Source organism: Blennius ocellaris, assembly GCF_963422515.1.
Source record: "Blennius ocellaris genome assembly, chromosome: 3".
Taxonomy (NCBI): domain Eukaryota; kingdom Metazoa; phylum Chordata; class Actinopteri; order Blenniiformes; family Blenniidae; genus Blennius; species Blennius ocellaris.
This window is the reverse complement of record NC_137652.1, coordinates 2,393,404-2,416,975: the sequence shown is the minus strand read 5'-3', so window position 1 is coordinate 2,416,975 and position 23,572 is coordinate 2,393,404. Positions and strand designations below refer to the sequence as shown.

At 50.6% G+C, this 23,572-nt stretch overlaps 3 protein-coding genes across 5 annotated transcripts; all 3 read right to left on the bottom strand.

Annotated features, from left to right (window-relative positions):
• Positions 1–421: 421 nt before the first annotated feature.
• LOC308145682 (uncharacterized protein) lies at positions 422–14,666 on the bottom strand. 3 transcript variants are annotated; one of them, XM_080517187.1, is made up of 8 exons: positions 14,189–14,666; positions 13,102–13,184; positions 12,916–13,033; positions 11,842–11,960; positions 7,187–7,286; positions 6,317–6,426; positions 1,638–1,974; positions 422–1,501 (listed from the first exon to the last, which is right to left on the bottom strand). In XM_080517187.1, the coding sequence occupies exons 1-8, from the start codon at positions 14,481–14,483 to the stop codon at positions 912–914; spliced, it is 1,752 nt and encodes a 583-aa protein (XP_080373313.1). In that variant the 5' UTR covers positions 14,484–14,666; the 3' UTR covers positions 422–911. The 3 variants fall into 3 exon arrangements, 1 of the variants encoding a protein (XP_080373313.1); XR_013937084.1 differs by lacking the exons at positions 422–1,501; positions 1,638–1,974 and adding an exon at positions 4,368–4,864 and having other exon boundaries at positions 5,006–6,426; XR_013937085.1 differs by lacking the exons at positions 422–1,501; positions 1,638–1,974 and adding an exon at positions 4,741–4,769 and having other exon boundaries at positions 4,847–6,426.
• Positions 9,814–11,631, bottom strand: LOC308147998 (uncharacterized protein; the record flags this gene model as incomplete). The annotated part of the gene is made up of 1 exon (XM_080520226.1): positions 9,814–11,631. One exon carries the CDS (start codon positions 11,629–11,631, stop codon positions 11,197–11,199), a length of 435 nt encoding a protein of 144 aa, XP_080376352.1. The 3' UTR covers positions 9,814–11,196.
• A 5,529-nt stretch (positions 14,667–20,195) lies between the features above and the next one.
• LOC308149181 (uncharacterized protein) lies at positions 20,196–23,541 on the bottom strand (the record flags this gene model as incomplete). The annotated part of the gene is made up of 4 exons (XM_080520851.1): positions 23,288–23,541; positions 22,368–22,444; positions 21,873–21,984; positions 20,196–21,187 (listed from the first exon to the last, which is right to left on the bottom strand). Exons 1-4 carry the CDS (start codon positions 23,538–23,540, stop codon positions 20,196–20,198), a joined length of 1,434 nt encoding a protein of 477 aa, XP_080376977.1. The 5' UTR covers position 23,541.
• Between the last annotated feature and the right edge of the window lie 31 nt (positions 23,542–23,572).

Below are 23,572 nucleotides of genomic sequence, written 5' to 3'. Positions count from 1 at the left end.
TACTTACCTGTGCTTCCTACCGCTGTATTTCTATTTCCTCTGCAGATTATTGCACCAACAGCGTTGCATCCAACCTAATGACCTGAAAGAGAATGTACTAATAAATAAAAGCTGCAACACGACCGCTGTCTGAGGCTCAGTTAGTTATTTGTACTAATATGTTGTATGCCTTCAAAAATGTGGAGTATTTTTTTTTAAAGTCTTGATCTATTCAAACTCTTTCCAGTGAAGACAAACGCTTCCAGGATTAATGCTGAGGGTGGAATAACTGCTGCCACTCAAGCCGGAGTGTTTTTCCAGAGAAATTGTTTATTACAGTACAAGAAAATATGTTAAAATTACATGTTAAAATACACGCTCTACCAAAAACAGTCCTGAAAACGTGTGATATGTAATAAATAAGAATCAAGAAGATCAGCGGTTCGTCTTCTCGGGTGCTTCAAACTTTATATCTGTGGTTTTCCACCATTTGAGCCTCTTTCTTTGAAATCATTTAACAACAAAAGTCTAAATATTTTGTGACGTTTTCTCCACAAGTAAAGCTGCAGTCACAGACTCAACAGTGTCATTTTATATAATGTGACCCCTTTGACTGTTTAAAGTTTGGCTTCGCTGTAACCTCGGCATCTTTCTGAACGGAAACGCTCCGTTGGGAATTCGTCACGACGGAGACGATCATTTTGACGACGTCTGGGTTTGTTGTCAAGGCAAAAACGGTTGTTTTCATTTGTGACAAACACACAAAGTGAAGGAGCCTGCTGGAGCTCCGCCCCCGGGGGTTTTACTACGTGTTCAGATAGGAAAGTAAAACTTTGGTAACGGTCCAGAGCTGCAGTCGGTCGACTGAGAGCTCGCAGGTGCACAGTGTTTCAGCGGTACAGAAGAGTGGCGTGTGGCGTGTGGCCGCCCGCTCAGCAGTGCGTGCCGGGCCTGGCGGCGGTGGCGGTGGCGGCGGCGGCGCAGCCGGTGGCGGACTGCTGGTGCGTCCGCAGGTTGCAGATCCAGGCGAACCTCTTCCCGCACTGGTGGCAGCTGAAGGGCTTCTCGCCGGTGTGGACCCGCTGGTGGTGCTTCTTCAGGTTCCCCGCCTCCGAGAAGCGTTTCCCGCAGGTGTCGCAGCGGAACGGCTTCTCCCCCGTGTGGACGCGCTCGTGGGCCTCCAGGTTGGACAGCCCCGAGAAGGCCTTGCCGCAGGTGCGGCACACGTACCTCTTCAGGCGGCGCTCGCCGGCAGCCACGGCGGCGGCGGCCTGACTCTTGGCGTGGCGGGCCAGGAGGTCGGCCCGGTACTGAGCGGCGAGGGCCGCCTCCACGCCGTTCAGCGGGGCCGCCGCCGACCCCCTGGGGGGCGCGGCGTCCTGCGGAGTCCCGGCGGAGCTCGAGGTGCCGCCGGGGGAGGCCTGGTGCTGCGGCAGCCGCTGGGCAGCCGGGGAGCTGCCGGCCAGGGTCCTGGTCCAGGGGGGCCGGGGGGCCGTCGACACCGAGGAGCCTTCAGGCGCACCTGGTGGACGGAAACAGCAATCAGTTCACTCTCAACCGCCGGATCTTTGAGGACATCTTCACTTTATTCCTGGGTTTTTTGATCTGACAACAAGACCAGAGAGACACAAGAAACAGTTTGACATGCAGACTTTGACCTTGTGACGCCGAGAAGCTCTGACCTCCACCCAGCCGGGCCGCGGGGTCGGCCCGTGGCTCCGCCTCCACCACAATAACGCCGTCCTGGTCACAATCCGTGGACTCGTCAGTGGAGAAGGAGCACGAGGGGCCTCTAGGGGGCGCCGCCGAGTCGCCATCGGGGGCCCAGCGGGTGAAGAAGGTCTCCAGTTCAAACAGGGAGTAGTCGGAGCCCAGGGGGTTGCTGGCGGAGGACCTCTGCTGCTGCGAGGTGGGGTTGGGAGGCGTGTTGGTGTCCGCCACCCTCAGCTGGACCGACACAATGCTGCTGGAGTCTTTGGACCCCTCCTGGGTCAGCTGGGGGGGGGGGGGACAGGAGGGGAGATCAGCCTCAGAACACGCTTCTTCTCACAGGTTCCATTTACATCTGAAAGAGCCAATCGGCCGTCCTCCACACCGTCCCACTGCCGGGGTTCGTCTCGTCAATCAAGACAAACTCGCTCAGGAACAATCCAAACAACACCGAGAAGCTCGTTTTCACTTTTCATCAGATCCAAGTCATTGATAGTTAAACGGGTCTAATTGGAGAAAGCGTCTTATTCTGAAGGCAATCAGGGAAAAGTCCTGCTATTTCCAGGTTGGACCACAGCTTGGACCACTGGTTGGACCACAGCTTGGACCACTGGTTGGACCACAGCTTGGACCACAGCTTACAACAGGACTTCCTGGCACAATCAAATTCTCTCCCTCAAGCCAGATTTTGCTTTAAACCCCAAAACATCAACGGCTTCTGTGTCATCACGGAGGAATTTAATTCTCAAAGTTTGTCTAACCGAACAGAAAATCAATCTTTCACTATGACACCATGTCCTGGTTGTGATGTTCTTGACACGCCTTATGGACCTGGTCCACGGCGGAGGAGGACTGGAGCCGATCTTGGCGGCAGAACCTCGTCACCCAACCCGTGTTTGGATTGTGGCAGGAAGCACCTGGAGAAAAACCCTCGACCGTAGAGGAACAACATGAAAACTCCACAGAAAACCTGAATCAGCCTGTTCTTTGTGGACGTGAGGCTGCGAACCGCCGCACTTCTTCATCACGTGTTGCTGAGAGCTTCTGCACAACGCCAGCCGCCGCGGTCCGACAGTCTGAAGCTTTTATTTCCCGATCAGCTTCCTGCCTCCGGTTTCTGCTCCGGGTCGAGAACCAGCTTCTCTCTGAGCTCTGATCTCAAACGCCTGGAAGAACTCACGATGTTCTCGCGGTGTTAAAACTAGCAGCTCAAAGCCAAAGCTCATAGGACTGAGTCGTTGGTTGGTCGCCTGTTCGTCCAGACCGGAGCTGCAGAGGTTCGGTCAGACGAGGAGAGCGACCGTACCGACGATCTGGAAACTCTTTCTCTGGACGAGTTTCAACACGGAGTCGTTCCGTCTGCAGCCATGAAACCGAGTCGCTGATGTTCTGAGCTTCTCCCTCCGGCGCCCGTCTAAACGTTTACAATGAAGCGTGACGACACTTCCTCACCGCCTGCAGGACTTTGGTTTTTACCTACAAACCGATAAATATCAAGGTGTTTCGGCCTTGCAGGTCCAGATGTTCAGTTTCCACCAACTAAACCAACTTACTTGATAAGACTTGTTGATATTGTGTCACAATTTTGTAGGATGGGAAAGAAAAACACAAACACACTGGGTTTTGTTGTTTTTGTTTGTTTTGTTTTTTGTTTTTACAAAGTTTTAATGAGTTACATTTCAAACATTGTGCAAGATTTTACAAAATTGTGACACAATACATGAAGTGTGTATTACATTGAGCACAAACCGGCGGTCAAAGGTCTGAAGGCAGCAGCTCCACTCGGCACGTCGGCCTTCTGGGATTCTAATACTTTGGTTGTTTTCCGCACATCGACGACGACGACGATCCTGAACTGGGCGGGAAAAGATTCAAACGGCTTTCCAACGTTTACTGATCATCTACTGAAAACACACGTATATTTTCCTTGATGTAAAAAAAAAAAAAGAAGAAAACCCTGCTCAGTGTCCTGGAAATCTAAAAACAAAGCCGAATTCCACCTCAATGGAAAAACCGTACCGGAAGCAAATCATACTTTCTGGACTAAAAGTAGATTTGTTTTTCTTGCTTCACTGCTCATATGAGTCACTGTTCACACCTTCATTAGCAAACTAACGTAACACTTTTGAAAACCGCTTTATATCATCGGTGACCACTAGATGTCACTGTGCAACAACAGAAAGTCGTTACAGTACCACAAAAAAAACACAATAAACCGTCATTCCTCCTGCATTCATCATACAAATCTCCACAGCAGAATTCAAATCAAAACTTTGGGGACTGGAGAATAAAAAACAAAACAAGAAGCTAACCGTGGGCTAAACGCTTCAGGAGAGCCGACGTGTTCAGAGTTCAAACCTTCGACCGAAGCAGTGAACAGTCGAGCTTAACAGCGGAAACAAACACCTCGACTCGTCTCGTCTGGAAGAACAGGATTAAAACACGTTTCTACATTTGGCCGAGCGGCGACTCTGCCGGGTTTCAGCTCAAACAGTTTAAAAGCTCGTGGGGTTTGGAGAAGCAGGAGAGCAGAACAGAGGAGGAGTCGGTTCTGTCTGAACAGGAGCTTCACTCCCCCAGAGACCGTCCGGGATCCAGCCTGACGTCGGAGCAGTAGTTTCCAGTAAGGAAACACGGTGAGACGGGATTATAATCCAGAGGAAGCGCAGCTTTTTAATGTGAGGCGGAGGAATAATCTGCTGAGACTCAGTCGCTAGTTCTCGTTTCACAACCAGAACAACTTCCTGAAAAGAACCAGGTTTTTATGACCTCGACCCTCAAGAGACGATCTAGAGGAATATTGACGACTGCAGGAAGAGGAAATGTACTGGTGGGAGAGTTTCACTAACCTGGAGAGTTTCACTAACCTGGAGAGTTTCACTAACCTAACCTGGAGAGTTTCACTAACCTAACCTGGAGAGTTCCACTAACCTGCAGAGTTTCACTAACCTGGAGAGTTCCACTAACCTGGAGAGTTCCACTAACCTGGAGAGTTTCACTAACCTGGAGAGTTCCACTAACCTGGAGAGTTTCACTAACCTAACCTGGAGAGTTCCACTAACCTGCAGAGTTTCACTAACCTGGAGAGTTTCACTAACCTGGAGAGTTCCACTAACCTGGAGAGTTCCACTAACCTAACCTGGAGAGTTCCACTAACCTGCAGAGTTCCACTAACCTGTAGAGTTCCACTAACCAGACCTGGACAGTTCCACTAACCTGGAGAATTTCACTAACCTGACCTGGAGAGTTCCACTAACCTGCAGAGTTCCACTTACCTGCAGAGTTTCACTAACCTGTAGAGTTCCACTAACCAGACCTGGACAGTTCCACTAACCTGGAGAGTTTCACTAACCTAACCTGGAGAGTTCCACTAACCTGCAGAGTTCCACTTACCTGCTGAGTTTCACTAACCAGACCTGACCAGTTCCACTAACCTGACCAGTTCCACCAAGGCGTGTGACTGGTGACCGTAAGGCACTAATAACTACCTCGATGTCATGAAGTCGTTCAGAAACAAACCCTGAACCTCCAGAAGGTGAAGAAAAGTTTTGACTCGCTGCTTTAAACTTCACTTTTCTTCTCATTCTGCTTTAAATTCACAAGTTCTGGATCTACGGTCGGGACGTTCTCTGATGGTGTGGGAACGTTCTCCGATGGTGTGGGAACGTTCTCCGATGGTGTGGGAACGTTCTGGAGACTGAAGATCCTCTAAACTGCTGACAAAGTGACAGAAGCTTCTTCCACTGAACTAAAACCAAAGCGTCTCGTAGCTGAAGGAGAGTTTCTGCATTAATCTGGGTTGAGCCTCTGGAGTCGCTCACCGTCTCCCGGCTGGAGGTTTTCAGTTCACTACCTGCTGAACGCTCTCTGCTGCCCCCTACAGACACAGTGAGGCACTGCAGCCTGTGCAGCTGCTGCTTTGAGAGGATCAACACTTTCTTTTTCTTTTTCTTTTTTTAAAACCGTCTCTGACCCACAAACAGGAAGTGTGAGCGCCTGGGCCTCGGGGGTTGGGTCAGGGGTCAGGGGTCAGGGGTCAGGGCGGGTTGCCCCGGTCCTGCAGGTGGTGCCTCTTCTGGTGCTTCTTCAGGTTGCTGGGGTCGGAGAAGCGCTCGGCGCACAGCGGGCACTGGTAGGGCCGCTCCCCGGTGTGGATGTTCCGGTGGATCTTCAGGTTCCAGAACTGGGAGAACTTCTTGCCGCAGACGCCGCAGCCGTACGGCCGCTCGCCGGTGTGCGTCCTCATGTGCGACTCCAGGTTGGCCGGCGAGCGGAAGCCCTTGCCGCAGAAGCTGCACACGCACAGCTTCTTGGCGCCGCCCCTCTCGCCGTGGCTCGGACCCGGGTCCCGGAACCGCTGGAGCGCCGGAGGGGAGCCGCCCTCGCCCGACAGGTCGATCACCGCCGGCGCTGGCGGCGGCAGCGGCTCGAAGGGGAAAGTGGGGAATCCCAGGGGGCTTTCTACCGCCGCCGCCGCCGCCGCCCCCTCCCCCGCCCGGCCCCTCTCGGGGCCCAGCAGCGGGTCGGAGACGAACGGCAGGGGGACGCAGTGCGAGGACGGCCCGGGGCCGCCCACGTCGAAACTAACCCCCCCATTGGTCCACAGCGAGGAGTGGGCGTAGCTGACCTCTGAGAAGCCCCGCCCACACTCCTGCAGGTCGGACAGCCGGCTGGGCGACGCCTCGTCGTGGAACGGCAGGACGCCCTGGTAGTTGTCGGTGCTGGACTCCACCAGTCCTGGACGCAGAGACACAGACAGGACAGGACGGCCACGTCAGACCAAACACCAGCCCTTCAAAATAAAAGCTCTCGTGGCTTCGCTCGAAAAATCTCAGGAAAAAAATAGAATAAAAATAGATATTCGTAATAATGTCTGTTCAATTTATTTTAACGAATTAAATGTTTCAAATCAATTAATTAAATTAACGCATTATTTTTGACAGCACTACTATATATATACATATACACATATATACACACATACATACATATACATACACATATACATACATATATGTATGTATGCATTTAACTTTATATATATATATATATATATATAGAGAGAGAGTAGTGCTGTCAGAAATAATGCGTTATTTTAATTAATTGATTTGAAACATTTAATTCGTTAAAATAAATTGGACGTCATTAACGTAGTTTCCTCTCTCTCTATTATTTTGCAGATCTTGGAGAGAAACAGTTTCACCAAAAGCTAAAAGGTTTTTTAATTTAAATAGTCTGTGTTGAGTCGACATGAATTCCCTGAATAAATATCATTACAAGCTTCAGTCTTCAGAAAAACAATTAGTTTTAGCGCAATTCATTAAAATTGTGTGATTCATTAGTTCATTATTTTAATGGACTGACGGCACTAATATAAATATAAACAATGTGACTTTCCTTCACTTCCTGCCTCCAGTCCTTCATGAGTTCACAGTAAAAAGCCTCATATTTCTGTGATTACATGGGAAATGCAGTTAAAAGAGAATCTTCTGCTCACCCTCCTGTATGCTGAGGCCGGTCCTGCTGGGAGCCACCGCCGGCTCCCCCCCCTCCCCCTCCTCCACCTTCACCAGCACCACGTCCGGATCCCCACACTTCTGCACACAGAGGAGGACTGGGGCGTTACTGCACCGCTCTGGAGGACTCCAGGACTCCAGGAGGACCCCAGGAAGACTCCAGGAGGACTCCAGGAGGACCCCAGGAAGACCCCAGGAGGACCCCGGGAGGACTCCAGGAGGACCCCAGGAAGACCCCGGGAGGACCCCAGGGGGACTCCAGGAGGACCCCAGGAAGACCCCAGGAAGACTCCAGGGGGACTCCAGGAGGACCCCAGGAGGACCCCAGGAAGACTCCAGGGGGACTCCAGGAGGACTCCAGGAAGACCCCAGGAAGACCCCAGGAAGACCCCAGGAAGACTCCAGGGGGACTCCAGGAGGACCCCAGGAGGACCCCAGGAAGACTCCAGGAAGACTCCAGGAGGACCCCGGGAGAACTCCAGGGGGACTCCAGGAAGACTCCAGGAGGACTTCAGGAGGACCCCAGGAAGACTCCAGGAGGACCCCGGGAGGACTCCAGGGGAACTCCAGGAAGACTCCAGGAGGACCCCGGGAAGACTCTGAGGACTCCAGGGGGACTCCAGGAAGACTTCCGGAGGACTCCAGGAAGACTCCAGGAAGTCTCCAGGAGGACTCCAGGACTCCAGGACCACGAGGGGAAGCACGTCGTCCTCTGCTGAGTTTAAAATTTACCCACTTTGGTAGAAAACAACCGACTCTAGTTTTTATGGTTGATTAGCGATTATGACAGAATATCTGGTGAAAACGAGAAATACAACAACAAAAAAAAAAAAATATATAAGTTGCATTTGGTTGCGTGAAATAAGTCTTCAACCCTCAAGCAAAACAAGTTAATACTTGGGAGATGAGATGTTTGTTGGTCTGCAAGCGGCTCAGGAAGGATCTTTAGAGTCCGTGGTCAGCGGGTGGAGGCCTTGAGGCCTGGAGGTCTGAAGGCCTTGAGGCCTGGAGGCCTGACGCCGCTCCATGACCTCAACATGTTTCTCCTCGACCCCCCCGTTGTTTCCCGGCGCCACGTTTCGGGTCCCGGTCAAATCCTGGGAACCCGGCGGGTCCAGTTCCTGTCAAACGGTCTGACGCCTCCATCCCTCCCTCCCTCCCTCCTTCCTCCCTCCCTCCATCCTCCATCCTCCATCCTTCCTTCCTCCCTCCCAGTCCAGACGTCCACCAACGACCTGAAGACGTGACCCCGCGGCCCCCCTGCAGGCGGCCTCTGCAGCACCGGAGCGTTTCCATCAACAACCGTTTTCCCACTTTGGAAACTGAAGAGTCGCCAGCGTCTCCCAAAGTCTTTCCCTCCCGGAGCCACCGGGACACCGGATCCAGTCGTTGGGGGTCGAACACTTATTTCACTCAACCAGTGGCTGCAGAGCAAACCTAATATTTATACAACTAGAAGCATTAACATCCAACGGAGTGGTAGAATAGAACCTCAATGCTACGAAGATCACCAAGAAAACATATTGCAAACAGATTCATAAACGGAGAAAGTGGATGTGAAGCGGAATTTAATTTTGTTTTCAAAATAAAAACTTTAGAGTGAAACCAAAGGAAAGACGAACCTCGTCTCTTGATGGTCAAATTAAAACGACTAATTCCATTTATACTTTTAAGAAAAGTCCTGCTGAAAAGAAACAACAATGCTGTGTCGTGGGAATATTTATATCACGACTGAGTTCCAGGAACGGAGATTATTATTTATTACTGCTGGAAAACAACCACAACCTCAACTTCACATTCAACCATTAGAAGACGCCTCGTCGCATTTTATGGTAAAAAGAAAGAAAAGCAGAGACGCATTTGATGGAGGGAAGAGAAGATTTTATTGTTTGCATTTGAAAAAGGTCTGAAGAGAAACACGAGTCACAACGTGAACCAAGTTTTAAACCATATTTAGTCCTTTACACCAGTGTTTTTCAACCTTTTTGAGCCAAGGCACACTTTTTTGTTTGGAAACATCTGGAGCCACACCTCCACCGGAAAATGTTAAAATGGTAAACTCTGTAGCCTCTATTAACAATATAAAGTCTTTCTCATCAAAGTTTTATCAACAGGAATCAAATAAATACAGAAAAATAGTATTTCCAAATTTCATTTTTTTTAATTTTTACTTCCTCAGTGTGAAACCTGGACCTGATGGATGAAGAGCTGAGATCCTGGTTCACATTCTTCCTTTTCAAAAACTTCTCCATCACTGTCACTGACACAGTATAGTAATCCTGTATAAATCCTCTTCACCACTAGAGGGCAGCACAGAACTTTGCCGGTGAAATGTAAAGTGACAGACGTCAGTGTGGTTCATCTCCACCTCCTGCTACCATCTTGTATCAAAGTACTGTGTCAGTGACAGTGATGGAGAAGTTTTTGAAAAGGAAGAATGTGAACCAGGATCTCAGCTCTTCATCCATCAGGTCCAGGTTTCACACTGAGCGAGTCACTTTTAAAAAAAGTCCTTGTTTTCTGGATTTACTGGATTCCTGTTGATAAAAAGACTTTATATTGTTAATAGAGACTACAGAGTTTAAAATCTTAACATTTTCGGGTGGAGGTGTGCCTCCAGATGTTTCCAAACAAAAAAAGTGTGTCTTGGCTCAAAAAAGGTTGAAAAACACCGTTCTAGATAACATTCGATCATTACAGGACAGGTCGATGAAAAAAAATGCTGAGAACAAACATGCTGCTGGGCTTTAATGTGCTAAAAGAACAGAAATCTACTCAAAGCTGGTTCGTTTGAGTCGCGACAGACGACATGATGTCACCTAGTGGTACAAAGTGGTACTGCGCCAGAGGAGGGCGCCGTCAGTCTGCTGGAACCAACCGACACCGACGTCACCGCACACCGTCAGGTGACGTTACGGGTGGAGGCTTTAGTTTTCTAAACTTTAGTGGAATAGGTTCTCCACTAAATGATAAGGTTGGGGGGGCGGGGCCAGGGGCCAGGGGGCGGGGCCACTGATTGGTGCTGGTCAAACACACCAAGTCACTCTCACTAAAACTAAAGTCCTTAAATGTGCTGCACATAAATAATAAACCATTCTTACAACACATCTGCCAGTTATGTGGAAGATAATGATAAATGACGTCACTTCCTGCCAACGACTCCGACCAATCAGACGGAGCCCTGCTGCTCAACAGGCAGAGACCAGAGACCGTCACCCAGTAGGGCAACAGAAAGACCATCGTCGCTTCCAACAACATCAACAACTTCGTGTTTATTATTATTTGGGATTTTTGCAGCTGAAAATGCGACTTTAAAGTCAGAAGTGAACGATTCTTCTCTTCTGGTCCCGAGTGAGTGTTTAACAAGAAACGGCCACCGGCGCCACATCAGAGAAGGTCACATGTCTTAGTCCACGTGGAGGAAACTTCCTGGAGGTCCTGCAGGGCGATCCGGTCCTCTGAGGGTCAGTGGAGGTCCAGGACCAGAGGAGGTCCAGGACCAGAGGAGGCTCACGTGGAGGTCCAGGACCAGAGGAGGTCCAGGACCAGAGGAGGCTCACGTGGAGGTCCAGGACCAGAGTCAGGTCACTTGGAGGTCCAGGACCAGAGGCGGTTCACTTGGCAGTCCAGGACCAGAGGCGGTTCACTTGGCAGTCCAGGACCAGAGGCGGTTCACTTGGTAGTCCAGGACCAGAGGCGGTTCACTTGGTAGTCCAGGACCAGAGTCGGTTCACTTGGTGGTCCAGGACCAGAGTCGGTTCACTTGGAGGTCCAGGACCAGAGTCGGTTCACTTGGAGGTCCAGGACCAGAATCGGTTCACTTGGCAGTCCAGGACCAGAGTCGGTTCACTTGGTGGTCCAGGACCAGAGTCAGTTCACTTGGCGGTCCAGGACCAGAGGCGGTTCACTTGGCGGTCCAGGACCAGAGGCGGTTCACGTGGAGGTCCAGGACCAGAGTCAGTTCACTTGGCGGTCCAGGACCAGAGGCGGTTCACTTGGCGGTCCAGGCCTCGTCCTCAAAGCAGACCTCTGGGTGGCTTTTCAGCTGATGTGTTTTGAGGTTGCGTATCCAGGCGAAGCCGCGCCCACACAGGCTGCAGCAGTAGGGCTTCTCCCCGGTATGGACCCTCTGGTGCTTCCTCAGGTTCCCCGCCTCGGAGAACATCTTCCCGCAGGTGGAGCAGCGGAACGGCTTCTCCCCGGTGTGGACGCGCTGGTGGATCTCCACCTTCTTGGGCCTGTTGAACGCCTTGCCGCAGTAGCTGCAGACGAACAGCCGCTCCCGGCCGGTCCGGGGCGCCGCGCCGCCGCCGCCACCACCAGCATCACCGCCGAAGGGCTGAGGCGCGGGGAAGGCGCCGTCGTAGCGGTTCCAGCCGTTGGCGGCGGCGGAGGAGGAAGTGGACGGGAAATCGAGGGCGGCCATGGAGTAGGAGCAAGACGGCCTCCTCGTGTCGTCGCCGGCGGCGGCGGCGGCGCCCGGCGGCCGGCTAAAGAAGTCGGCGGCCGGCGGGTTTGTGTTTGTGTTGAAGTCACACGGCGCGGCGTCGCCGTCGAGGACGTACCGCGGCGGGTTCAGAGCCTCCTCAGCAGAGTCACTGAGTTCACACTTAAGGAGAGGAGAGGAGCCACTGACCTCCACTCCTCTGCCGCCGCCGCCGTCGCTACGCCGCTTCATGCTCTGGTTGTGAGAGTCCTGAGGCTGGAAGGAGAGTCTCTGAGCTGCAGCTCCGCGGGGGGCGCACTCCAGCACTCCTGGGGGACAAGACAAAGACCCCGTTAACACTGGAGTGTTGAGATGCTCAGGAAACGTCGCTGAACCGATCAGCTCATCACCTTTAGGAGAAAAAAAAAAAAAAGCTTTTAATGTTCTATTTTTTCCCCCCCATTTTAAAATTCTCAGAATTTTGTGTTCAGGTTTTCAGGAAGAGGTTGGAAACAGATTGATAAACTCATTAGAAGGAATGAACAACCAGTTGGACTTCACCTCTTCTTGATGGTCATTTACACCAGTGTTTTTCAACCTTTCAACGAGGCACACTTTTTTGTTTGGAAACATCTGGAGGCACACCACCACCACCACCCGAAAATGTGAAACTCTGCAGCCTCTATTAACAATATAAAGTCTTTCTCATCAAAGTTTTATCAACAGGAATCCAGTAAATCCAGAAACCAAGGACTTTTTTTAATAGTGCCTCCCTCAGTGTGAAACCTGGACCTGATGGATGAAGAGCTGAGATCCTGGTTTTCAAAAACTTCTCCATCACTGTCACTGACACAGTACTTTGATACAAGATGGTAGCAGGAGGTGGAGATGAACCACACTGACGTCTGTCACTTTACATTTCACCGGCAAAGTTCTGTGCTGCCCTCTAGTGGTGAAGAGTATTTATACATGATTACTCTGCAACACACTGTTGCTGTGAGAGCAATGATTTATAGGAAAAAAAATGTGAAATGTGATAATTTCCCACGGCTCAGCTGACGATCTGGAGGAAACACCAGTGAGCCGCGGAGCAGAGGTTGAAAAACGCTGGTTTTGAGAAACACGTGAAAAACAGCCCGTCTTGTTCAGGTGCTACATTTGAATGAAGTGACATTAACCAGAGAACTTAAACCTCCTTCACCTCGTCTGTCATCGATGACATCATCAGTAACCCATCAGACCCTACAGAGTGAAGGAGCCCCGTGCACACAGCTCGGTACTCACCATCGTCTCCGATGAGGCGCACGTCTTCCTCGGCCTCCTCCACCGGAGACATGTTTGCCTCCACCTTCTCCTCCTTCACCAGCAGCGCTTCGGGCTCCACCAGCTCCACATCTGGGGACTGAACGCCACTTTGTCAACACCCGGCCGTCCCACCTCTCGCTCTCAACCGTCAAGAGCTCCACTCACCTGACTCATGGGCTCGCCGGGAGCTGCTCCCGCAGCTCCGCCCGCCCACAGAGACGCCTCCACCTGCCGCTCAAACACACCACCTGCACAGCAACCAGACAGTCGCCAGGTCACAACAATCCACACAAACCAGGGTGTTCTATCCCACAGTCCCGACTCTAAACTGTGAGAAACGTTTCAGAGAGAGAGAGAAAGAGAGAGAGAGCTGATGAATGGAAGCTCTGCTTCATATGCTACTAAACTGTCTCTCCCTCCATACGGCCATACGTCACTCAATCTTCCTCTCTGTACATTTTAAAAGGATCTCCGACAGTAAAAAAAGGAAGAACCTGCTTTTTGTCTGTACTTTCAGGTTCTCCTCCCGCCCTACAACCCCGGCAGGCACCTTATCACCAGTTCTTATCGGACAATAGAACAAAAACACTCATTAAATCTGCTGAAACAGCCCAGCCGAGTGTGGTGGGTTTGGCTGAAACCTGGAACCAGATAGTCTGAAATGGAAAACCTGACCCTCCTGGGTTTGTCCTGTTCTGAACACGGCCATCTTTGCTTAATAAATCCCAAGACGTAGCTGAATCTGTCTTCTTCAGACAACAGTCTGACCCGACCAGCTGGTTTGTCCTCATTGACCGAGTGTGGGTTTGTCCTATGATGGACTGCTGACCGGTCCAACCCGAACCTGCTTTCACCCAAAGTGAACCGAGATTTAAAATGAATGACTGAGGTGGGATAACGATAAAGAAGGATGGAAGGTTTTTTTTACTGAATATGTAGGTATAGTTGGCCGCTTGTGACTGGGTAGCGTGGTTCTCTGCCTGCCCAGGGCATGGAAACTAATTTATTAGTATTGTGACACGATACAGAGCTACTCTACCGTTAAATAACTGCAAATGCCGTTAACAAGGTGGCATGTTTGTAACTTGGAGCGCCTGCCGACGCGCGCGGTCATCAATTAACACGGAAACCAGGAGAGCCGAAACACTGGTTGGTTTCACACAGTGGGACCAGGATAGTTTGATTGATCGTTTGCCCTGTAATGCCTCCATGAAACACACTGCAACGCGTTCTGTGAGAGCCCAACTCGTACCGGTAGCGGGCGTCGCGTCCCGGACCCTGTCGCCCGCGCTGAGCTGCACCCGGGGTCGGCTGCTGTTCATGGCGCTGTCCCGGAGCCTCCTCTCCGCGGCCCCGCGGGCCACCTTCAGCTCCAGCAGGTGGAGCTTCCTCTTCAGGGCCTTGTTCTCCCGCTGGCATTGGGACATCTGTAGGCTCACCAGCGCGTAGTCGTCGTCCACCAGCTTGCAGATCTCCGCCACCGCCGCGTTAGCCAGCACCTCCATGATGGAGGCCAGCTGGGTCTGGAACGCCAGGCGGCCGGACATGGCTCCGCCTCGCGGCTCTCCGGCTGGTCTGTGGGGGTCAAAGAAGTGTAGTGTCGTCTCCTCCGTCGGCGTCGTGAAGGGCGGAGGAGCGGCTCACAACATAGCAGACGCACCGCGTCGAAAAGACGGAGCGGGTACAAAGGAAGCTAATGTTGCTCCTCCAACCTCTCCTGAACGCTGGGGCGCGTGACGTCACTTCCCCCCCAACGGCCCGGAAGACGTTCTTCTTCTGCGGGTTTCGTTGTCGCGTCGCGGCGACACCGCCACCTAGAGGCGGTCACGGGTTCACACGGTTCAGTGGAGTCATCGATTTTTATTTGTATTTTAAATAACATTTAGTCCATAATGTACGAGTTACAGCGACGTTAAGAATAATACACGTACTTACAAAATTACTCTAAAAAAATAACCCAATTCCAACATAAACTAGTTTAAATAGTAAAAAATAAATCCCTTTCCAGACTGAGGTGGGTTCTGCCAATGTTATGAATAAAAGAGTAATTTTGACGTCCGCCAAGGACATGATAAAATAATCGACATATGTTTGTTTGTCTGTATGTTAAAAGCTAACAAGATGCCGGAAGTCATTCATCCCAACAGCTGTTAGGATATTTAACAACTCACTGTAAATGTCCTACATTCTTCTCATGTACCGTTTACATCTGCACTGAGTACATCTCATTTCCTACCTATCTACACTGTGTGTATATCAATTTACTCTATTTTTAGAGGATTTCTTTTCTTACTGGATTGTTTTATTTATTGAATTTTTACTTAATCGATTATTTTTGTGCTCTTGTTTAGATATTTACATATGTTTACATATTTTAATTCTTTAATTTTATAATTTCTGCACCCTTTTACCTTGAGCTGTTGTAAGTTTGTGTTTCCCCCTGGGGAGGAATAAAGCTCTATTCTATTCTATATTAAGACATGGAAGATTGCATTACATTTTGGAGGTGATCGGGAAACATTTAATATTTCTGAGTCCAGGTCAACCTTTGGCGTCAGAAAGCTGGTTGCGCTCGTTGTTTATGTTTATGTGTACAGGTATAGGTATAGAAGTTTGGGAGAAAAACGTTTTTTTAAAAAACAGAGGCGACTAAAACTGACCACAGGACTGCCAGGCTCATTGCAAATCTTTTATATATATTTAATGACACATAACGACCCATATAATTTTTAACACAGTCATGAAAGAATACTCAAAAGGCAAAATATCGGTTTCAGCTGCGTCCCCTACAGCTATAGTGCAGATTACATCCAAACACCAACACATATGAACACAACAGTATACGTTTTACTTTACATCTTTTTACACAGCTATGTTCTTTGAGACGTATCGAGAACAAAGAACGACTGACATTACAAAAATCGCCACACTGCAGGCTTCCACCTGTAAACACTTGAGGAAGAGAGATTTATTTGCAGGCCTGCTTCAAATGCTTTTTTTATTTTTTTATGTGTCTAGAAAGTAAAATACTCGATTGCCGGACCAACCCTGGAGGTGTGCTCTCCGGACAACAGTACAGAATATTTTGTCAGTACAATGCAATGAAGGTAGTTTGAACACAAGGTGGAGGAGCAGGCCTCTGCTACAAGATTTGCTCGACAAAGTGCCGACGCTTAGGATTCGTCTCCACCTCAGCGAGAAGGCCACTCATGAACGACGCGGTGGGAAAGTGTGTGAGAGACTCGAGATTTGACCCACGGTTCAACAGAACTGGCGTGGGAACATTTAAAGTGCTTCGATAGAGTCAACGTGTTGGGTTGGTTGGGTAGTAAGCCGAACTTCGCAAAGACAGTTGGTAGACGTGTTTCTGTATATGTTGCATCTGTAGATGATGCCAACTTTAGTTCTCTGTTACAAAGGTGGAAAAAGGTAAAGAGGAGTCTGCCTTAGCGGATTCTGAAATTGTACATACGACGTGTATGTAAGACACAATCGGTACTAACTCCCAAATAGAGCTCACAATTTCTACAAATCAAGTCTTTTGAATCAGAATAAACAGAATTTCCTGAAGCGAGTTACTGTTGTTCCAAGTAAAAATTAACATTTGTCTTCTATCAGATCCAGCAACATGAGTTCATCCATACTATGGAGACGTCTTTGACCAGAATCCACCTTTCTCTAAACCTCCGCAACGTTATCGAGGAGGACAAAGTTAGCACAACTTTCAACCACTGTGTGTGTGTGTGTGTGTGTGTGTGTTTTTAAACATCGTAGTTCCCAACCACTCCAAAGTTATTGCAGCCTATAGCTAACGTCACAGGTTAACCCCTCCGACACAATCAAAGGAGAGGACGGGGCCTTCCACATCGGGATAATCCGGGACTCGGTTCTCTTGGGAAGGCGCGGCGGTGGCTAGGCTAGTTAGCTCGTGGCTAATGGGTAGCCACAAACATCCGCGATATAACGTCTTCAGACCAGATATAAAGGAGTCTTCCTCGCTACTTCTTCCTCTAAACTCCCAACTTGTTCTTTCTGCGGCGAACTCTTATGATTCGTGCGGCCAGCTTTATTTGTTTGTTTACTACCCAGAATGCATTGCGCTCTACGTCCTCTCACCACGCCAACTGGAAAGATCAAAGGGACCAGAGGTCTTGTTCGCTCCGGTTCAGAGTTGGTGGACCAAACGGGGGACTGTGAACACGCGCTTCATTTTGGTTCAGTGAATTAAAAGTCCAAGCGATGATCACACCTCTTCGCAGCTGCAACGCCGCGAGTCGGACTAGCGTCCCGGAAACAGGCACAAGAAGCTGAAGCAAGGACGAAGGTCACGCGTACCTTTATGCAAGACTAATTTACCGACTGTCACACACAAGTAAATAATTCTACTTCACTGCTAATTTCAGTTTGTCTGTCGTGAAATGTTCTGTTAGAGAAGACCTAGGTAAATGCTAACAGCCACTAACTAAGGCATAGCGCTTTAGCGATGACTAAAATCAATACGGAGGCTTCAGATCTTTGCGGTTGACAGTAAAGCAGCTGAATGTCACCGTCAGGTTTTCAGATTGTCATTCCCTACATTTTTTATTTGCTCTTTCCTGTTATTCACAAGAAACTATGTGACTGACGTGATGCTAACTCACTGTAGCTGGCGGTCTGTCCCCAGTTCAGTCCTCGGTCAGTTTCCTTTACCTTTTACAAATGTGTCTTTCGTCAGCTGTCATTGTTCAGATTCAGAGAGATTTTAAACTGGTCGTTTCATCAAATCTTCAACTATTTTTGAAAGCTTCAAATCCAGATGTGGCCAGCGGTTGGCCCGTTTGTTAGACGGCCCTTGCGACTCACAAGTCAATGACCAAAAGGTTTAACACATGACGAAAACAATTTTGAAAACACCTGAAACCAAATGTACACTGATATCACAGTACCCAACTATTTCCACGATGTTAAAGCCTCTATCCAAAATAGATTAAATACATTTTCACAGTCAGAATTCTACACACAATACCCCGCAACAAGGCCGGCATGTTCATTTTTTGTTTTAAACTGCGGCTGTACACAGGTATTACCAGCCTTTTCCCATGGAGCTGAAGCTGATCAGCCTCTTCCAGTTTCCACGGATCCTCCTTGATGTTCTTGATGACCAGGAACCAGGAGACGGACTGTACCAGTGGTTTGGTCCAGGAACCAGGAGATGGACTGTAACAGTGGTTTGGTCCAGGAACCAGGAGACGGACTGTACCAGTGGTTTGGTCCAGGAACCAGGAGACGGACTGTACCAGTGGTTTGGTCCAGGAACCAGGAGACGGACTGTACCAGTGGTCTGGTCCAGGAACCAGGAGACGGACTGTAACAGTGGTCTGGTCCAGGAACCAGGAGACGGACTGTACCAGTGGTTTGGTCCAGGAACCAGGAGACGGACTGTACCAGTGGTTTGGTCCAGGAACCAGGAGACGGACTGTAACAGTGGTTTGGTCCAGGAACCAGGAGACGGACTGTACCAGTGGTTTGGTCCAGGAACCAGGAGACGGACTGTAACAGTGGTTTGGTCCAGGAACCAGGAGACGGACTGTAACAGTGGTTTGGTCCAGGAACCAGGAGACGGACTGTAACAGTGGTTTGGTCCAGGAACCAGGAGACGGACTGTACCAGTGTTTTGGTCCATGTATTCTGCATGTATCTCAATGCAGAAGTAGAATCTGGCGCCACGAAGCCCGTTAATCCGTAAAAATCCATAAATCAGCCGCATGGCGTTATAAACCGCAGGGTTCAAAGCGTTAGAAAAAAGTCGCGACTTAACATCTGGAAAATACGGTCGTTCATCTGGTCTGACGGGACAAAGACTGAACTCCTTGTTATGAATACCAGACATCCCCAGGACAACACCACTGACACGGTGAAGCACGGTGGAGGCAGCATCACGCCATTTCCAAACAACTGGAGGCTGAACTGCCAGAGCTGTGAACACTTGTGATTTCTTTATTGGTAAACTTAAAAAAAAAAAAAAAAAAACTTCCCATGCCGTCATTACGAGGTATTGTATGTCGAATTTTGGAAAAGTAAATAAATAGATACTTTTTAAAAAAAAATCAATCCAAGGCTGTAACGTGACGCTATGTGGACAAAGTGGACGAGTCGTAGTGTCGGACCCTTTGAGATCAAGATCTCTTTCACATGTATTCTGACATGGCGGGGAATCGCCGCAGCACCTTCACAATAAAAGCTCAGCACGTTTATCCTCTGGTTTATTATTTTACCGACACGTTGCAGCGACACAAGTCCTAAACAACAACAAGTCACAGCAGCAGGGACACACTCTGGGCGTTTACATGTCGACATTTCAATCGGACGTGACGGCAGGAGTGAAGCAACTGGCAACCGGCAACCAGCAACCCAGCAACAGAACAAGTCCCGCCACTTTAAATGTAATCATATAAAAAGGTTTTCACAACCAAGTGCAGCTTATGTATCCTCGATTAATCAATCGGATGTCCACTACGCCTGTTTTTAATTAGTAAAATGCATAAACACTTAAAAAAATCCTACATTTCCAAGTGATGCAGTCTTTTCTGTATTATTACGCTACCGACTGCCGTCATTTCATTAGGGACCGGCAGGTCCCTTTTGTAATTTGTACGCCGCCGACAGTGGGTTAGGGTTAGGGTTAGCTCGGATAGCTCTCGGCCTAGCATTCCCGTTAGCATGCTAACAAACATTGTTCGATAGAGCTGAAATTTGGTAGGTGGCCTAATGGGGCCGCTGCGGTCACGAATCACTAGCTAATTAGCTGGTTTTGATGCCGTTTTTTTTCAAAATAAATGTCATTAAAAAAAAAACATTCAAACTTAAAAATTGATCATTAACCGGTCTAGAGGATCGTGCCCACCCCGACGGGCTTGAGCGAGGTCCCGGCCAACGCTGCTTGCAGCTTTAATTTCTTTACATTTTTTTTTAGATTGGCTCAAATATTTGGTCACATTCACATAATGGCTAAATTACATTTAAATGGACAGAATTCCTACGTCAGCGGCCGCTCCCATCTGGATCGGGAATGTCGGGAGTTAAAATGACAACAAAGACAAACTGGAATCCGTCAACGACCGGAGAGAGCCGAGCCGCTCCACACCGAATAAAGTGCAACGTGAAACATTTTCCTTTCGACTCTTTTTTTTCCGGTTAATATGCGATTAACTTACTGGCGAACGCGTCGGTAGATGAAACGCTGCAAAAGGAAAGGAGCGAGAAGGGGGAGGGGGGCGGGGCTACAGGCCGCACTGAGACTGCTGCCGGTGCCGCCGCACGCTACACATCTGGCTGAAGGACTGTCCGCAGCGCGAGCAGCTGTAGGGCTTCTCCTGCGTGTGCACGGTGCGGTGGCGCTTCAGGTGGCTGGACGAGATGAAGCTCTTGCCGCACAGCGTGCAGCGGTAGCGCCGCTCGCCGGTGTGGATGAGCAGGTGCACGCGCAGGTTGTTGGGCTGGGCGAAGCCCTTCCCGCAGTGGGGGCAGGTGTAGGGCCGCTCGCCCGTGTGCACCCGCCGGTGCAGCTCCAGGGCGGTGGCGCCGGGGAAGACGCGGCCGCACACCGCGCACGCCACGGGCTCCTTGGCGGCCGCGCCGCCCCGGTAGGGCCGCCGCTGGGCGGCGGAGGGAGCCGCGGGGGGTGGGGGCAGGGGAGGGGGAGGTGGAGCAGTCACGGCGGTAGCGGTGGCGGCCGTCGCCATGTCAAAGGAGGCGGCGAACACCGCCATCTCGTGGGCGCCGCCGGCGAAGAGCATGGTTGGGGGGCTGTCTAAGCTGTCCACCCCCTGCGAGGGGAAGGAGGCGGTGGGGTGTCCGCTCTCCGCGCCGCCCAGGCCCAGCTGGGCCACCGCGTAGGCCGCGCCAAGATGGCTGACGCGCTCCTGCATCCAGGCCAGGTCCAGGCTCAGGCTGCCAAGGCGCTCCGGACTGGGCTGGTCCGAGGCCGGGGGGGCCGGCAGCTGGGAGGAGGGGTTCACTTCTTCTTCTAATTCTTCTTCTTCTTCCTCCGCGCCGTCGTCATTCTGGATCTCCGGCTTCGGCGCGCCGTCCGGGCCCGGCGGCGTGGAGCCGCCGCAGAGAGGCTTGCAGGCTTTACGTTTGACTCGAGGCATTCCGGTCTGGTCCGCCGCGGAGTCCGAGGGGTGGGAGGGGGGCTGCGGCGCCGAGAAGGTGGCGGGGGCGGGGTCCAGGGCCGGGTCGGCCGGGGGCTCGTCCTGACCGGAGTCCAGGGCTGAAAGAAAACAGAACCATCAAGGACACTGCTGACGCGGAGGAACCTCACTTCACGAGGACGACACAGCGGAACCTCACTTCACGACGACGACACAGCGGAACCTCACTTCACGAGGATGACACAGCGGAACCTCACTTCACGAGGACGACACAGCAGAACCTCACTTCACGAGGACGACACAGCAGAACCTCACCTCACGATCACGACGCAGCCGAACCTCACTTCGCGAGGACGACACAGCGGAACCTCACTTCGCGAGGATGACGCAGCGGAACCTCACTTCACGAGCACGATGCAGCGGAACCTCACTTCACGAGGACGACACAGCGGAACCTCACTTCACGAGGACGACGCAGCGGAACCTCACTTCACGAGGACGACGCAGCGGAACCTCACTTCACGAGGACGACGCAGCGGAACCTCACTTCACGAGGACGACCCAGCTGAACCTCACTTCACGAGGACGACCCAGCTGAACCTCACTTCACGAGGACGACACAGCAGAACCTCACTTCACGAGGACGACACAGCATCCTACTTTTCTGTTGTTTTTTTACATCAGAAGTGCGCTGAGCTCTGCACCGGTCAGAACCTTTATCCGGCTTCACTGGACAGACAAAGCGTCGTCTTGCAGGATCAATGAACAGACTTCAGGAAACCAGAACCACCAGAGCAGGATTACCTGACGCCAGGCTGCACTCCGCCCTGATGTTCACCTCCACCTTCAGGTCCAGGTTGCACTCGTCCCCCTCCTCTCTCTCCTGCTTGACCAGCGGCGCCACCTTGGCGCCGTCCTGCTGGACACAGTGAGGAACCAACATTCACCCGGCACTCGTCTGGGAAAACCAACACAATCTGGTCATGTGATCTAAATGTATCTTGACAATTGTGGAGATGAAGATTTTTTTTTTTTTTTTTTTTTAAACACTTTAATAGCAACAGACACGACAGTGACCACGAGAAGCCAGTATCCGAGATCTGTTTTAAGACTAAGCTCATTAATTTTATGTTTGTTTGGACAAAACATATTTGAAGTTAATATTTTATAAAGAAAAGTAAATATGCTATAGTTGGTGGCTTGCAGTCAGTTACTGTCTCAACCTGGGGGGAATAAAAAGCAGTTGAACTTGAAAGAGTACTGAAGAGAGGACATATAGTTCAGAAGGGTCTACGTTACCTGCTGAGGCGGGAGGAAGGGTTTGTCTTCAGAGGGGACAGGAAGCAGCCGGGCGCCAGGCAGGTGGACGTCAACCCCTGAAAAACGACACGCGTCAACATGTGCTTGTGCTTTTTCTTCCTTCTAGATAAGTGTTTTTTCCTCTCTCTGGCTTTATTTACACTAGAAGAAGAAGAAACTTTATTTGTATAGCACCTTTCGCAGAAAAAATCACAAAGTGCTTCACAGAGGCATAAAAAACAACAAAATAGTACAGACAGAATTAAGATAAAACCAATCGGAGCCATATCAACTAAAACCTTGTCTGCACAGCCGTGTTTTCAGCTGCTTCTTAAAAGAATCCACAGAGTCAGCTCCACGCAGCGACAAAGGAAGGTCATTCCACCATTGAGGAGCAACATCTTCAAAGGACAAGTCCCCTCTGGCTTTGAAGTGGGTCCATTGACAGTGAGGAGGTTCTGGCCCAAGAACCTCAGGAAGCGACCGGAGGAGTACCAGGGGCACAACAAGTCAGACACATATTTAGGAGCCTGATCGTGCAACGCTCTAAATGTCAGAACTAAAATCTTGAATTCAATTCGAAATTTGATGGGGAGCGAGGGCAGAACACTGTTTTTCAACCGGAACTGTTTGAAGCAGAATCGGAGCCGGAAGGAAGAAACTCCAGAAAAGTTCAGACTCTGCGGCTCCAATTGAAAAAGTGGAGGAGGAAAGTGAGGAAGACTTTTTCTTCACCTCTTCATACGCAGATTACCGTTAGAAAACCATTAGAAATGGAATTTTGAATGATGTGGATGAACGGGGGTCACCGTTCAGCTGTGAAGCAGATTACCTCGTAACACCTGTTACTGCCGGACAGGCTGCGGCCGCTCCGCGAGCGGCGCCGCGGCCCGCCGCAGGCACGCGCGCCCCGTGTTTACCTTCGGGCGGCCTGAAGTGGTGGATCCGCCTGCGCATCTTGCGCTCGTAGCTGCGCACCTTGACGTCCATCTCGCGCAGCTTGTGCCGCAGAGCGTCCTTCTCCGTGTCGCTCCGCTGCCGCTCGCGCTCCATCTGCGCGCGCAGCGCCGCGTAGCCGTCGTCCACGAGCTTGCAGATCTCCGCCACCGCCGAGTTGGCCAGGATCTCGATGATGGAGGCGATCTGCGCCTGGAAGCCGCCGGGGTCCGCCATCACCGCGGGGCTGTGGGGGCTCTGCAGCGGGG